The sequence below is a fragment of the Chrysochloris asiatica genome, unplaced genomic scaffold (assembly GCF_000296735.1).
Source record: "Chrysochloris asiatica unplaced genomic scaffold, ChrAsi1.0 scaffold00271, whole genome shotgun sequence".
In the NCBI taxonomy this organism is placed as follows: Eukaryota; Metazoa; Chordata; class Mammalia; order Afrosoricida; family Chrysochloridae; genus Chrysochloris; species Chrysochloris asiatica.
Window position 1 is genome coordinate 1,166,214 of NW_006408789.1, and position 15,033 is coordinate 1,181,246.

Consider the following 15,033-nt stretch of genomic DNA (forward strand, 5'->3'; position numbering starts at 1 on the left):
TGAACATCAAGTATTTTACCTTGAACAACAATTAAGATTTCTTTGTCCTGATTTCTGTTTGTCATTTCTGATGCTTCAATGAAAGTTGCCAGTTACTTACTGACACTAACCGCTGACATCATTAAAATTATTGCATTTTCTGCTCACAAGTTTGCCTGTATTCTTTCCCTGCGGTCTATTACACACCGACTAAAAAGCATCCAGCGTGTATTAACATGTCTACCACTGGCAACTGTTAAGAGCGACAAATCAGTTTTTGGTCAGAAGGACAATCTGCCGGACAGTATTTTCAAATCTGATTTAAAAAAAAACAAGACAGGAGATTTGTCAGAAACTAAACACGTTGTTGTTCACGGTTGGAAGAGGCCAGCATTAGACAGGACATGTGTATCGATTCACCTATTTCGAGCAAGTAAGTACTCACACATTTTCTCTTAAAAACAAGCAAGCTCACACCTTGCCACGTTTTACCCCAAAATTAAGATTGCCATCACATTATTATTATTATTATTTTGTGTTTTGTTAAGGTAGATTTCGTAATGAGAGATTTTTCTTGACTGGACATAATCTAAAAGGATGTGACATAAAATACCTGGAGGATAAATGCTAAGAACGTTTGCTGGGTGAAAGTTTCCCCGTACCTTCTAGATTTTTGCATAGTACAGAGCCCAGAGCATGCTGTATTTCAGACACTGTTTTTCTGAGAAATCGGATTACCCAGGGAATGTCCTAATTTTAGTTTACCGAATTGCATTCTGGTTGTTTTGGTATATACCCTTCATTAGTTCCAAGTATGCTTTTAAATCATCTGTTTGTGTTTATAAGTACTACTGACCATTATCTTTCCAATAGCCCCTGTACCACAGCAAACATATGTCAGGTCTAGAATGTACACAGAGCCTTTACCCAGGTGGGGCTGTGGACGGGGAGGAGGAGGGACAAGGAGAAAAAGGACAGAGGCCTGTTTGATTCATGCCACAGAGAACCATATTTATAGTTCTGAATTAGGGGAAGGAGCGGAAGATAGTCTTTGTAAAAATGACAGTTTAAAAAAAAAAAAAAAAAAAAAAGGCCAGTACCCCTTAGTCCAGTAATACTGTCTCCTGTTCCTTTTTAATGGACGCTAACATGGGGTGGTCAGGTTCCGTCACTTCTGAGTCCCCACTGCCCAAGAGAATGGACCGCCCCTCGTCTAGGGCAAAGACGTCTGAGTTCTGGTTTTGGCAAGAGTGTTTAACCACCTCACTGGGAGTGGAGAAAGTCTTGTCACACAAGTTACATTTGTAGGGTTTGTTGGTCTGTACCAGCATGTTGTCCATCTGACTGCCCTCCTCGAAGGTGCACAGTTCCAGGGTCTGTTTGTCCACCATGGTGTAGGTGTCGATGCCCTGGTTGAGGCACACGTGGCGGGCAGCCTGGTTAGCCCTGCAAAAGCTCTTGTCACACGTACTGCATTTGAAGGGCTTTCCGGTGTGGATGTACATGTGCTCCCTCCAGTGACTCTTCTGGATGAACTTGCGGCCGCAGATGGTGCATTCGTACTTCCGCCTCTTGACTTCCCTCTCCTGGTCGGCCTGCTCCAGGTTGTCGATGTCCGCGATGTCTGAGGGGGGCGGTGTCTCCGACTGCTGCTGCCCATCGATGAGGGGCGAGTCGGACACGTGCTGTAGCTCGTTGTCGCTGATCATACCGGCCTCGGGCACTTCCATGGCGTCCTTGCCGAGGTCGGCTGCGTTACTGCAGAGGGACAGAGGGACACGGCCCTCTCCTGGCTGGTTGGATGCGAAAGGTACTCCAGTATGGATCTGTAGATGCTCCCGCAAACTGCTCCGCAGCGTGAAGCGCCGCCCACAAAGGTGACACGCGTAGTACTTGGGGAAGCTGCCATTCCTCTTCATGATGCTGGGCTTCACGTGAGCAATGGTAAGGGAGGCGGGCTGCTCATCTGAGGAAGAAGCTTCCATATTGGTCTCCTCCCCGGGGGCAGAGGGAGGGACAGGAGTGGAAACAAGGTCTGGGGACAGGGAGGTCTGCAGCGGGTCCGAGGGAGTCATATTTGTCCGATTCACCTGGGTCAGATTCGGTGTGAACTGTGAAGGCTGGGTGGCCTCGGGCACCTGCTCCTGGCTCACCCTGGCTGGTGCAGGCCGTGGCTCTCGACTAAGCTTTTCAGGGGCTGGGGTGATCTTGGTGGCTTGTCTCAGCTGATGATCTGCAATCTGGATGCCATAGAGGGAGGAAGCTAGTGGGAACACTTGGTCAGGGTGAGAGAAGGCTCCTTGGCTGGCCAGGCTGGCTTCCTGGATGAGGGGGTAAGCATGCAGGAACTTGATGCCCTGCTCCAGGCGCACCGGGTCAATGAGCTGTGGAGCCATCTTCCCGGTGTACATTAGATGTAGGAGGTAGCTGAAGATGTCTGGCTGGATGTCAGTGGGCTTCAAACGGACACATTCACTGAAAGACATAAGGACCAGGTCATCTGACAGACAAGGCAACTGATGTCCTAGAATAGTAGGTGGTATACCATCAGAGGTCCCTAAAGGAGTTGGTGGCATTGCTAATTTTCTAACTTCCAGACCCTGGTGTTTGCACTGGTCCAGAAACAGCATAGTGAGTATGTAGCAATAATTAAGAGTTCCAAGAACTCTTGCATCAGTAATGACAAAAATTCTCAGACAGCCTGAGAAAGCAACGAGATACATGAGGGTAAGTCAAACAGTATTGCTACTGAGGTTCCAGCTCATACATGCATGGGTTTATTCAAACAAATTGTGTTTGAACTTGTCTCTGCCATCAGTGATAACTACAAACAAGTTCTCTCAGCAATATACTTGTCTTAGATTCTTTAGGGTGCCTTCCAATAATAATAATCATACGGTTCCACCAAAACAGTGGCTTCTGAGAGGATTTGCTGGGCCAGTTAAATTCAGGGCAGCAAGGTAAGCTTTGAATGCTGTGAGAATCCTGTTTAATTCCAGAGGGGAGAGACTTGCTATCTCTCAAAGGACTCAGGATGGTCGTGGGAGATTATTATGAAGTTTTCAAATTGAAACCTGTACTGCTGAGAACAATACACAAAAAATTGAGGTGAAGAAATTGTTTTCCCATCAGGACAATGCACCCGCTTATTCTTCCAAGGTAACCCAGGCCACCCCACAGCGCTGAGCTTTTTTTTTTTTTTTTCCTAAAATTCAAAGAACATTTAAAAGGAGTGTGAGTCCCTGCCGTTTTGACATGGTACAAACTGTAGAGAGTAGAGAGTACGATTCTTGTGGGGAGCGTTGTTGTTGTTAAGTGCTGTCGAGTCGGTTCTGACATATACCGACCCTGTACAGGGTTTCTGAGGAGCAGCTGGTGGGTTTGCAGTCCAGTGCTGATCCTACAGCACCACACCAGGAGAGAGGTGGAAATACCACCTTCCAAAGAGTCCTGGAAGGAGCTCTGGTAGCGTAGTGGTTATGAATCGGGCTGTGAACCTTAAGGTCAGCAGTTCGAAACTACCAGCTGTTTCATGGGAGAAAGATGAGGCTTTCTGCTTCCGTAAAGATTTACAGCCTCGGACACCCTGTATAGGGTCGCTATGAGTCGGAACCGACTCCACAGCACATAACAACAACAACAGAGTTCTGGTGTGGCACTAGACTGCAAGTCCTTTGAATCGCAAAGTCAGTGGTCAGGCTCACCAGTAACTCCTTAGAAATCCTATACAGGGTCGCTATGGGTCAGAATCGACTCCATGGCACTTAATGACAACAAAGTGGATAGACCTAGATGGAGCGAACATCTGTCAAGAGACAATACCTTCACATTTTGGTATTTCTGTGTAGTAAAGGTTTCTAAAGGAGCTCTAATGGCATAGTGGTTACGAGTCAGGCTGCTAACCTCAAAGTCAGCAGTATGAAACTACCTGGGGTTCCTTAGGAGCAAGAGGAGACTTTCTGTTCCCATAAAGATTTATAGTCTTGGAAACCCTGTACAGGGTTGCTATGAGTCGGAACTGACCATGGCACATAACCACCACCAAAGGTTTCTATGATTTTGTAGCAATACTTTGTGACTTACCCTCATGTATCTGCATATTCTGAGGGACCATCATATATTGAATGACTATATTCCATAGATCATGTGATTTCAAGTTCAAGGCTTCCTTGAATGCTTTTGAAACTTAGAATCACTTTTAACTATACTACTGTCCTTGGTAATTTAGCTCTTTTTGGCTCCTTTAGCAATCATCCGTATCTTACTGTTAAATATTTCCCAACAGGCTAAAGTATTAACAGTGTCCCCTACTATTCTAAACTTAATGAATGTTTTATTGTCTCCCAAAGAAGAAAAAAGAAAGTAGACTTTAATAGGTAGAACTGATTTGGATAATGACTATATTGCTATCCATGTGTACATAATTTATGACTACATGCAAATTTGAAAAATCCCTGACTACAAAGCCTACAAGTCAAAGAATCCAGATCAAGTACAATCAACAGCATCTTTCTGACAGTGTAAAGGGAAGTGTGTAGGAGACATTTCTTTATTCAAAAACACACAGGTCACTTCATCTTCCTTTGGAGTCTTTGCTACTCATCTTTAGTTCTGGTGGTACTGTAGGCTAAGCACTAGATTGCTAACTGCAAGGTCAATCATTCAAACCCACTAACTGCTCCTGGGAGAAAGATGAGACTTTCTGGCCCTGTAAAGATTTACAGCCTCGGAAACCCTATGCAGGGTTGCTCTGAGTTAGAATTGACAAGATGGTGGTCAGTTTGAATTTGAGTCACATCTTTAGATAGGAATGCTAAAACAGGTGTTCTGAGGCACAAGATGAGTTCCATAATTACTATGTGTGCATTATATTTGGAAGTTCTTGCGGAGTCCTGGTGTGGCACTGTAGGATAAGCACCAGGCAGTAAAAACCCTAGACTAGGTTGCTATGAGTGGAAAGCTACAGGAAAGCACTTAGCAATAACAGGGAAGTTTGGCATTAAGAACTAAGCTGCAGGGATCACTGTGGAGGACACTTTAGTAATGCAAACGGTCTACTCCACTGGGGTCTACCTGGGCAAGCCAAGGGCCCAGGGGGCTTTCAGAGATGCAAATGATCCCCTAGGTACCTTTTGTCTGCCAGGATGGAATGTTCCAGGAGGCAGAAGGAGTTTGTGAGACTCTCTCCCTAACAACAACAACAACAAAAAAGGGGGCGGGGGAGTAAAGAATAAAAGTGCTAAGGGAGAGGGGGTTTGCTTTTTAGCATTCCTTTCTACTGGGACTTTGGTTTCTCATTTCTATGTTTGCCTTATGTTGTTGTTGTTGTTAAGTGCCATCAAGTCGGTTGGTCCCTACGACCCATAGCGACCCAGTACAGGGTTTCTGAGGGTGTAAATCTTTACGGGAGTAGAAAGCCTCATCTTTCTCCCACAGAGCGGCTGGTAGTTTTGAACCGCTGACCTTAAGATTCGCAGCCCAATTCGTAACCACTACGCTGGGGGTGGGGGGAATGGCCCCTAAAGATCAGGAAGTCCTGGAGAAGCCAGCAGGAACCCTTGGGGCTCACTGCCTGGTGCCCCAGGGTCCAGTGAAGTTTCCAGATACCAATATATTACATTTAAAAACATTTTTACAGTTTCCTTTTTCTCCTTTCTTAAAGAGGAAGCACTCACACACTGAAGAAAGAAAATGTGTTGGTGGCTGTGTGCTGTCCAGTTGGTTTCAACTCATAGTGACCCTGTGGAGGGTTTCTGAAGCTGGACTTGAACTGCTGACTTTGTGGTCCTGGTGTGGTGCTATGGGTTAAATGTGCCAGACTGCAAAGCCATCTGAACTGCAAGGTTGGTGGTTCAAGCTCACCAGCTGCTGCTTGGAAACCCTATACGGGGTCGCTATGGGTCGGAATTGACTCCACCGCACTTAACACATAACCCACTATGCTACCAGGGGTCCTGAAGAAAGGCAGTTAGGTGGGATTTTATAAAGTATTCCTCATCATCTCACTTTCTGAATCACAGCTTACCAGGGGCCAGACCTTTTCAGAAATAAGCCCATGGCTAACCTTCATTTACAACTCTTGGAAAGGACAGAGCTCTCACCAATAAAATTACCTGTGAGGCTGAATGTGCAGGTGTTTGATTTAACACTTTTATGTAAAATAAATTTCTTTTTACATATGTATATATATAATTATATATATTTAATTTTAGTCCTGCTCATTTCTCCCGTATAACCCTTGACTTTCATTTCCATTTGTACTTTTCCCTTCACTGTTGTTACTATTGTTACACAGACTTGATTCTGACATACACGACCCCATGGGACAGAGTAGAACCGCCTCCTCGGATCTCCAGGGCTCTCAGCTTCTGGGAGCAGATGGCCAGCTCTTCTCTACTGTGGCACATTGGTGGGTTCTAACTGCCAGCCTTTTGGTGAGCCGTTCAACACATCAGTTGTTCCACCAGGACCCCTTTTTCCTCCACTTAAAATCATTTCAGATGGTTTTAGAGAACTTCGAAAACACGGATTTAAAACTAACATTTAACATTGTGGGAAGGTTAGCAGTAGGCTTATTTCTGAAATCTCCAGGTCAGCAATCCTTTGTGATTTAAACTTTCCATAAGGAGCAGTTTACACAGACAGAGACATCTAGTGGCAGCTACAAACATGAAGGGAAATCTTGAGGGGCTCTCAGCCTCTTCCTGACAGCCTGGCATAAGGGCATGGCTGAGGCCTGGCTTCAGCAAGCTCTGATTCTGTATGTGAAGGTGCTGCAAGGGGAGAATCCAAATGATACGTCCACCTCTGGTGCAAAAATACAACTACTGCTTAGACTTAGACATCTAGCTAAACAAATCCCCTTTCATTGTCTAAAGGCCTTTATTTACTGCCCTAGACTGAAGTGTCTTGCATGGAAGTATAATCCATTACATTGTATGGATTTTACTAGTGCTGGTACTTTGGGGTGTCCTCCTCCCCCAGCAATTAAGTCTCTAACAGAAAGGAAGTAAAAAATGTTATTAGAGAAGGTATCATTCATGTCTTTAACCCCATTGTTCACCCAGTCTCATCCATACAGTGGCTCTGCCTTCAGAAAACTTACACATAAGGAGGGGAGGTAAGCACACAAATGACAACAATACAGGGAAAACATATAAAGGCTGCCAAGGGGTCTAAGTAAAGGCCAATAACACGTCAGCACGAGAGTTCCTGTGCCCATTTGCTTGACTACGGGGAGAAGTGGCTGATGAGGTGCTGTGAGAACTGAAACTTGGGGGTTCAGGTGACTGACAGCCCAGGGAGAGGGGGTGAGGTGCAGCCTGGAGTTCTGGTTGGAGATGAGGCTAAAGGAGGCCAGACACTAAGCCTCTGGAGCCTGGACTAGCAGAACAATCAGTCTGTACAGATACCTTCTTCCAGAAACGTCCAGATTTCTGATAAAAGGACTAACCCATTTACTAGGTTTCTGATCAAAGGTACAGCACAACCAGAGGAAGGCTTTGGGAGACTCATTAACCTGAGGGTAATATAAAAATGAGGGATGAGGAGATGGAAGTGGGGAGGGGAAGGAACAGACCATTGTGAGAGGACTTGGAAGAAAACATGACTGAGAAGATAAAGAAGAAACCAAATGTTTATAGTGAGATTAAAGTTGGTTTACTAGAAGATAGAACAAGGTGGGGCTTTGGGGAGGAGATAGGTCAGCTTTTAGGCCTGCTCTCTGAGATGAGAGGAGCGCATTCAGTTCTAAACCCATAAACTGGAAGCGAAGTCTCCAGCAGAACTGGGTTGGGGCTGAAGATGGGCTCTTCCACGTGAACCCATGCTCCTGGACGTAAGGCAGAAACTAGTAGAAGGTTCCCTTCCCATTTAGAGGGCAGAAGAATGAGGGGGGTGGGGCATGCAGAGATTAAAAAGAAAAAAAAAGCAAGATACAACACCTTAAGAAGAAAAATGAACCGTAGTAACCACTGCCTCAGGCAGAGATGACAGGGCAGGAGACTGATTTCAGGAGAGTGATCATGTGGGAACCCTAGTCATGGACAGGATGACCCTTAGGAGCTTCAGGAATAAAAGAAAGGATCAACCGCCTTTACAGTGACTCAAGGAGACCGCGGTATAAAGGAAATCCAGTCCATCTAGGCTGAGACAGTAGACACAAACTATAACACAAAAAGTCCAGAATAAAAATTGAGGGGTTGGGTCCTGGAACATGGGGAAGAATGGTAGAACATTGTTTTCCTTAGACACGAGAAACCCTTTTCGCTAAGAGATGAGCACAGAAATAACTGAGCAAAGATGGAGAGACATTTTTACATGGAAAAGAGGGCAATTGGGAGAATGGTCTTGAGTTTTTCACAGAGAAGAAACAGGGACAAATACTGAATACAAGGAGAATGAGTACTTTTGGGCACTGAGGCTGAAGGAGTATGAGAAGGGGCTCAGGAAGGGAGGAGCCCACGGAAGATTCATGGAAGATGGGGCTACCCACTGAGGTGGTTAAATAGCTGACCCAACCCTAACAACCCTGTCAATGTAGGAGAGACCCAGTTAGTATATTTGGAGACCTGGGAGAGGGATTGCTTGGGGCTAGAAGGTCCAGAGACTCTCCAATGAAAGGAGGAGTAATCAAAATGGGCAAAGAGGCAAGTGAGGTCAAAGGGACTGGTTGTGGGGGCGGGGGGCCGCGGGGCTCATAGTGTATGGAGCAGTAGAGACCCAGGACTTCTGAGGGCTGACAGTCATTCTAGCATCAGCCATATATGGAGACAGTCTTGATGAAGGGAAGAGGACATGGCGTTAAGACGTTCACAGTCATTCGATGATCACCACCCACATTAGTTACCTGGTCTGATGGACAAACAACATCTTAAAGTAATTGGAGAAGGAAGCAAGAACTGATTTGTGGGCCTTGAAGTACACATCGCCGATTGCAACCGTGCAGTCACACAGAAACCCAAACTCTCGCTGAGCATTTAACTGTTGTAGGAGAATAAGTCCGTGGTTGGCCAAATCCATTTTCTTTTAAATCTGCAAAGCAAACAATTTTGTTTTTAAGAAAGGTGGTTCACAGAGGAGTATGTGTCCTTCACAGTCACCAACAGTAAGTAATGTCACAGCAACTAACATTAGGGCTTGTCCGGTTCTGTACTGAACATGTCATGCAGGCTAGCTCACTTAATCTTTTTAAAACTTTTTATTGTAAATTGAGTGATCATTTACATGGGAGAACATCGGTTTTGCACTCATCCTATTGTATTTCGTTTCATTGCAATGCTTATAATCCCCTCCATGCATCATCATTCAACAGTATTTGCTTCTATTCCCTCTTTTTTTAAAATGTGGTCACTTTATCGCCATAACAGCCCTCGGATGCAGTTCTGCCATTACCCCCATGTTACAGGTGGAACACTGAGGCTTGGTGGCTACGTGGCTGTCCCAAGCATACATCCTTGTGACAGAAAACATTCCCGGATCATTGCATCGTTCAGTTTAAGGCTCTGAGTGGAAATCCTAATACTTCTCCTAGCAGCACAAACCGTCAAACCTTCCAGAGAGATCAACAAAGCAGGGTTTGTGTGAGGTCAGTGCAGGGCAGAGTGAAGATGTGAGTTCCAAGGGGTCATTTCCCAGCTGGGTAGTGGGGGCTGCTTCTGCCAACGACATAACGTACCCACCACTGTGAGCACCCCTGATTCTTAGGCTAACCCCATGAGGAAGCCGATGGGCGCTCTTCCTCCTCTTTAGTGGGTATTTTGTGGTGGAGGATATAAGCTTGGAGAGCTAGAAGTTAGTTACAACTTGAAACTGCATGTTCTCCTCCAAATTCTCTTATTTTCATTCCTCACAGCAAGGTCTGAATCTATCTAGACTGCAAAATGACTGATAGCCTTCACTCCATTTCCACAGTCAAACGGCATTTACAAAGCCAACACTGTATTTAACAGTTTGTCAAGCCATCTCATCAAGGACCTTCCCTTTATTTATTTATTTTTTTTGCTGATGTTACAAAGCATGATGTCCTTTAAGAAGCAGTCTGGCTGTAAGACAAATTTGTTTGTTCTTCTGACAATCTAAGTCATATTCAGTATTTATCACAAACTAAGGGTGAGAGGTATGATGCTTTCCCTCCTAAGACCAAGACTAAAGCGCAGATGTCCACTCAGTATTAAATACAGTACTGGAAGTCTGAACGAGTGCAATAAGGCAAGAAAATAAAATACAAGTCACGGAAGTGAGGAAAAAAACCCCAAAACTGTCCCTATTTTCAGATGACATTATTGTTTACATAGAAAAATCTCAAGACTCTACAAAAAACTCAAAGAACTAGTAAATGAGTTCAAAAGGTCTCGGAATGTAAGATAAACACACAAAAATCTATTGTAATGCGTATGTTGGCAATGACCATGTGGCCCTTAAAATTGAAACTATGTACTCCCAGTTATAAGGCGCTCTGGTAGTGAAGAGGTTACGAATTGGGCTGCGAACCACAAGGTCAGCAGTTCGAAACTACCAGCCACTCTGTGGGAGAAAGATGAGGCTTTCTGCTCCCGTAAAGATTTACAGCCTTGGAAACCCTGTTCAGGGTCGCTATGAGTCGGAACCGACTCGACAGCACATAACAATAACAATCCCAGTTATGGATTCCCGGTGTGGCACTGTAGGACACGCACAGGACTGTAAGATAAGGTTGGTTTGAACCACAAGGTGGTTCAAACTCACCAGACACTCCTTGGAAATCCTGTACTGGGTCGCTATGAGTTGAAACTGACTTGACGGTATTTAACAACAACAACATTTATAATCACAAGAAGGCACAAAACATGTACAAGACATGTATGCTAAAAATTACAAAACACTGATGAAAGACATAAAAGACTTATATAAATGGAAAGATATACTGTGTGTTTAAGGATAGGAAGACTCAGATTTGTATGATCCAATAGTGAGTAATTGTTTGTTATCATGACTAATTGCTACTGTCACAATTGTAAAGGTAGAAGTTTTGTAAAAAAAAATGGGGGAGTAGTTAATCTTACAGTCCAGAAACAGAAGATCCTAGGACCGTCAAGGGAGAGAAGCACAAGCAGAATGCGAGACTTATCCAGAAAAGCAGCAACACCAGAGATAGAGGCAGAGATAGGGACACGGAGACAGGGAGTGGTTGAGAACTCTAAATTCATGGGAAGAGAGGGACTGAGAGCCAGTGGCCAGGAGGCAGACTTGCAGAATGTACCCTTTGGTAGTATAAATTAGTCTACATGCCTGAGTGTTTAAAAAAAGAGGTAAAATGAATAGAGAGAAATACTGTTAACTGATGGTAATGAATGGATTATAATCATTGCAATGAAACAAAGTATATGATTTGTTGAATGTAAAACTGAGGATCTGCCCTGTAAACTTTCACTCAATTCACAAAAACTTAAAAAAAAAGAATAGGAAGACTCATCATAGTAAAGATGCCAGTTTCTCTGTTAAAACAGGTTTAACACAACTTCATATAAAGATTGATGCGTTTGAGTTATGGTGGTGGAGAATATTAAAAGTACCAAGGGCTGCCAAAAGAACAAACCAATCTGTGTTGGAAGAAGTGCAGTCAGAGTGCACCTTGGAAGCTAGGATGGCCAGACTTTGTTGTCTCACATACTTTGGACATATTATCAGGAAGGACCAGTCACTGGAGAAGGAGATCATGTTTGGCAAAGCTGGGGGTGGGGGGGAAGGGTTCAGAGAAAAAGAAGAGGACCCCCAACGAGATGGATTGGCACAGTAGTGGCAGTGATGGGCTCAGGCATAGCAATGATTGTGAGGTTGGCGCAGGACTGGGCGGTGTTTTGTTTCATTGTGCACAGGGTCGCTATGAGTCAGTACTGACTCTATGGCACCTAACGACAATAGGAGTCCTGGTGTGCTGCTGTGGGTTATTATGCCGGACCGCAAAGTTGGTGGTTCAAATCCACCAGCCACTCCTTGGAAACCCTATACAGGGTTACTAGGAGTTGGAACTCATAGTGCATACATTGTGCACAGGGTCGCTATGAGTCAGAACAGACTCCATGGCACATAACCACCATATTTAACACAATCTCTATCATATACATGCATACATACATATACATTGTTGAATGTTAAGTACCGTGGAGTCGGTTCCAACTCATAGTGACCCTGCACAAGGTTTCCGAGGCTGTAAATCTTTACGGAAGCTGAAAGCCTCAACTTTCTTCCACGGAACAGCTGGCAGTTTCAAACTGCCGACCTTGAAGTTAGCAGTCCAGTGCTTATCCTACAGCACCACTAGTTACAGTAATAAAGACTGTGAGATACTGGCGGAAGGACACACAGATAGATGGATGGAACCCAGACGCAGACGCCTTAAAATCGACGCCCAGTTGAATTTTGACAAATGTGCAAAAGCAATCCAGTAAAGGCAGGGTAGCCTTTTTTTAACAAATGGCACTGGGTCAAGTGGACTTCCAAAAAAAAAAAATAAATAAATAAAAGAACCTTAACCTAAATTTCATACCTTATATAAAAAGTAACACAAAATGGATCACATGCATACATATAAAGCTCCAACTTTTGGAGACAATTTTAGGGGACGTGTTATGTACCATCAAATCGGTTCCAACTCAGCAACGGAACAGAACCACTGCCTGGTCCTGCCAGCCTCACCATCGCTGCTAAACTTGAGCCCATTGTTGCAGCCACTGTGTCAATCCATCCATCTCATTGAGGGTCTTCATCTTTAATGCTGACTCTCTACAAGAAGTCCTGGTGTGATACTGTAGGGTAAGTACTGAACTGCTAACAAACCCACCCGCTGCACCTTGGAAACCCTATACAGGGTTACTATGAGTTGGAACTGACTAAACGGCACTAACAACAACTTTATATAGTCTGATGTCCTTCGCCAAGGACTAGCCCCCTCTGATAACATGCCCAAAATACATGAGACAAAGTCCTTGCTTCTAAAGGAACATTCTGGTTGTACTTCAAAGACAAATTTGTTTGTTCTTCTGGCAATCCAAGGTATATTAATATTCATCAACAACACCATTCTTCAGTGTTTCTTCAGCTTTTGCATGCAAATGAGGTGAATGTAAATATTATGATTGGTTCCGGAGCAACTCAGTCCTCAAAGTAACATCTTTGCTCTTTAACACTTTTGAGAAATCTTTTGCAGCAGACCTAACCAATGCAATATGTCCTTTGATCTTAGCTATAGCTTCCGTGGGTGTGCATAGTGGATCCAAGAAAAATGAAATCCTTGGCATCTTCAATACTTTGTTTGTTTATCACAATGTTGCTCACTGGTGCAGTTGTGAGAATTTTTGTTTTCTTTATGTTGACGTGTAATCCATACTGAAGTCTGTATTCTTTGATCTTCATTAGTAAGACTTCAAGTCCTCTTCATACAGTAAGTAAGATTGTATTAGCTGCATATTGCAGGTTGTTAATGAGTCTTCCTCCAATCCTGATGCCACCTTCATCTTCATACAGCCAGCGTCTCACGGATTATTTGCTCAGCATACAGATTGAATAAGCATGGTGAAAGAATGCAACCCTGTCACGTCTTTTCTAATTTTAAACCATTTAGTGTTCCATTGTTCTGTTCCAATGACTTACTCTTGGGTCTATGTACAGGTTCCTTATGAGCATAAAAAAGTGTTCTGGATTACACATTTTCCCCAGTGTTATCAATAGTTTATCATGATCCACACAGTCAAAAGTCTGCAGAGTCAATAAAGCACAGGTAAACAGCTTTCTGGTATTCTCTGATTTCAGCCAAGATCCACATGACATCAGCAATGATATCCCTCATTCTACATCCTTTGAGGCACTTCTGACCTAGGTAAACTCACCTTTGTTGTTGTTGTTAAGTGCTGTCAAGTCGGTTTCACTCTGTATAGGATTTCCAAGGATATAGTAAATTAGAGGCTAAGGACTCCCATACAAAACAGGCCCAGTGGGAGGTATTTTACAATTTTTGGAAGGTAAAAAAGTTTTTTGGAAGGTTTCAACAATGGTACGTGTTAACATAGTTGTCTATCTAAAGGAAACTATAATCAGGCTAGCTACGCCGAACAAAGAACTGCCCTGCCAGACCTCTCTGTCAACATCTCAACAGTTGGAGCTACAACCGCTGATATCCACATAGGTCCACTGCAGCTTCCCGCTTTACCTCCTCTGTTGGGCACCGTCACTGAATCTCCCTTTACTTTTTTGCATCTCTGAAAACCCTTTCTTAGAACTTCTCTGTTATGGTTGGCAATGTTTAGAGGAGAAATGTCCTTTGGTCTCTGGAGATCCTGCCCAAGTTTTGTCCCATTGGTTAAAACCTGAATTCTATACGATAATAAACAAGTTTCCTAACGCCTTGTGAGGACCCACATATATTTTCTGAGGAATTCTAGGTGTTAACTGGTAACTCTAGGCTGTAATCTAACAGTTTAGATTGTCTAACTTCTATTAACCAATACATATGCTAATGAGATGAGAGACACACAGTGGACAAAAGCTGGTTGGTTGGTCAGGCCCTGAAGAGTCCCTGGCTATGAAACCAGCAATCTATCAGTTTGCTGTACTGTGGTGACTTGTATGTTGCTGTGATTCTGGAACCTATGCCAGTGGGTACTTTAAATACCAGCAGAGTCCCCCGTGGTGAATAGGTTTCAGCTGAGCTTCCAGACAAAGACACACTAGGAAGGAGAAGCAACGACCACTGAATGTTTAGCCCCTGAAAATCTTATGATAAACAGTGGAACCCTGTCAGATAGCACCAGCATACTGAATACTGAACCATGATAAATAGTTCAGAACACTGTGCCAGAAGATGAACTCCTTAGGTTAGAAGGGATTCAGAATATGACTGTGGAAGAGCTGCCTCCTCAAAGTAGAGTTGACCATGAAGATGCAAATGGATAAAGCTTTCGAGTGCACCTGACCCAAGCCATGGGATTTTCAAGTCTCAAATGTATGTGAAAATTGGACAATGAATAAGGAAGACTATAGAAGAATTGATGCATTTGGGTTATGGTGTTTGAGAAAAAT

General features: G+C 43.9%; 1 protein-coding gene across 1 annotated transcript; it reads right to left on the reverse strand.

Moving 5' to 3' along the window:
- Window positions 1-1,082: 1,082 nt before the first annotated feature.
- ZBTB2 (zinc finger and BTB domain containing 2) lies at window positions 1,083-9,000 on the reverse strand. The gene is made up of 2 exons (XM_006874350.1): window positions 8,828-9,000; window positions 1,083-2,454 (listed from the first exon to the last, which is right to left on the reverse strand). The coding sequence occupies exons 1-2, from the start codon at window positions 8,998-9,000 to the stop codon at window positions 1,083-1,085; spliced, it is 1,545 nt and encodes a 514-aa protein (XP_006874412.1).
- Between the last annotated feature and the right edge of the window lie 6,033 nt (window positions 9,001-15,033).

What these genes read in the sequence shown, in the direction of transcription:
- ZBTB2 (XM_006874350.1), bottom strand. Translation starts at nt 9,000, where the DNA reads ATGGATTTGGCCAACCACGGACTTATTCTCCTACAACAGTTAAATGCT. An exon ending in TTGTTTGTCCATCAGACCAG is followed by an intron (nt 2,455 to 8,827) that starts GTAACTAATGTG and finishes TATGTCTTTCAG; the next exon opens with TGAATGTGTCCGTTTGAAGC.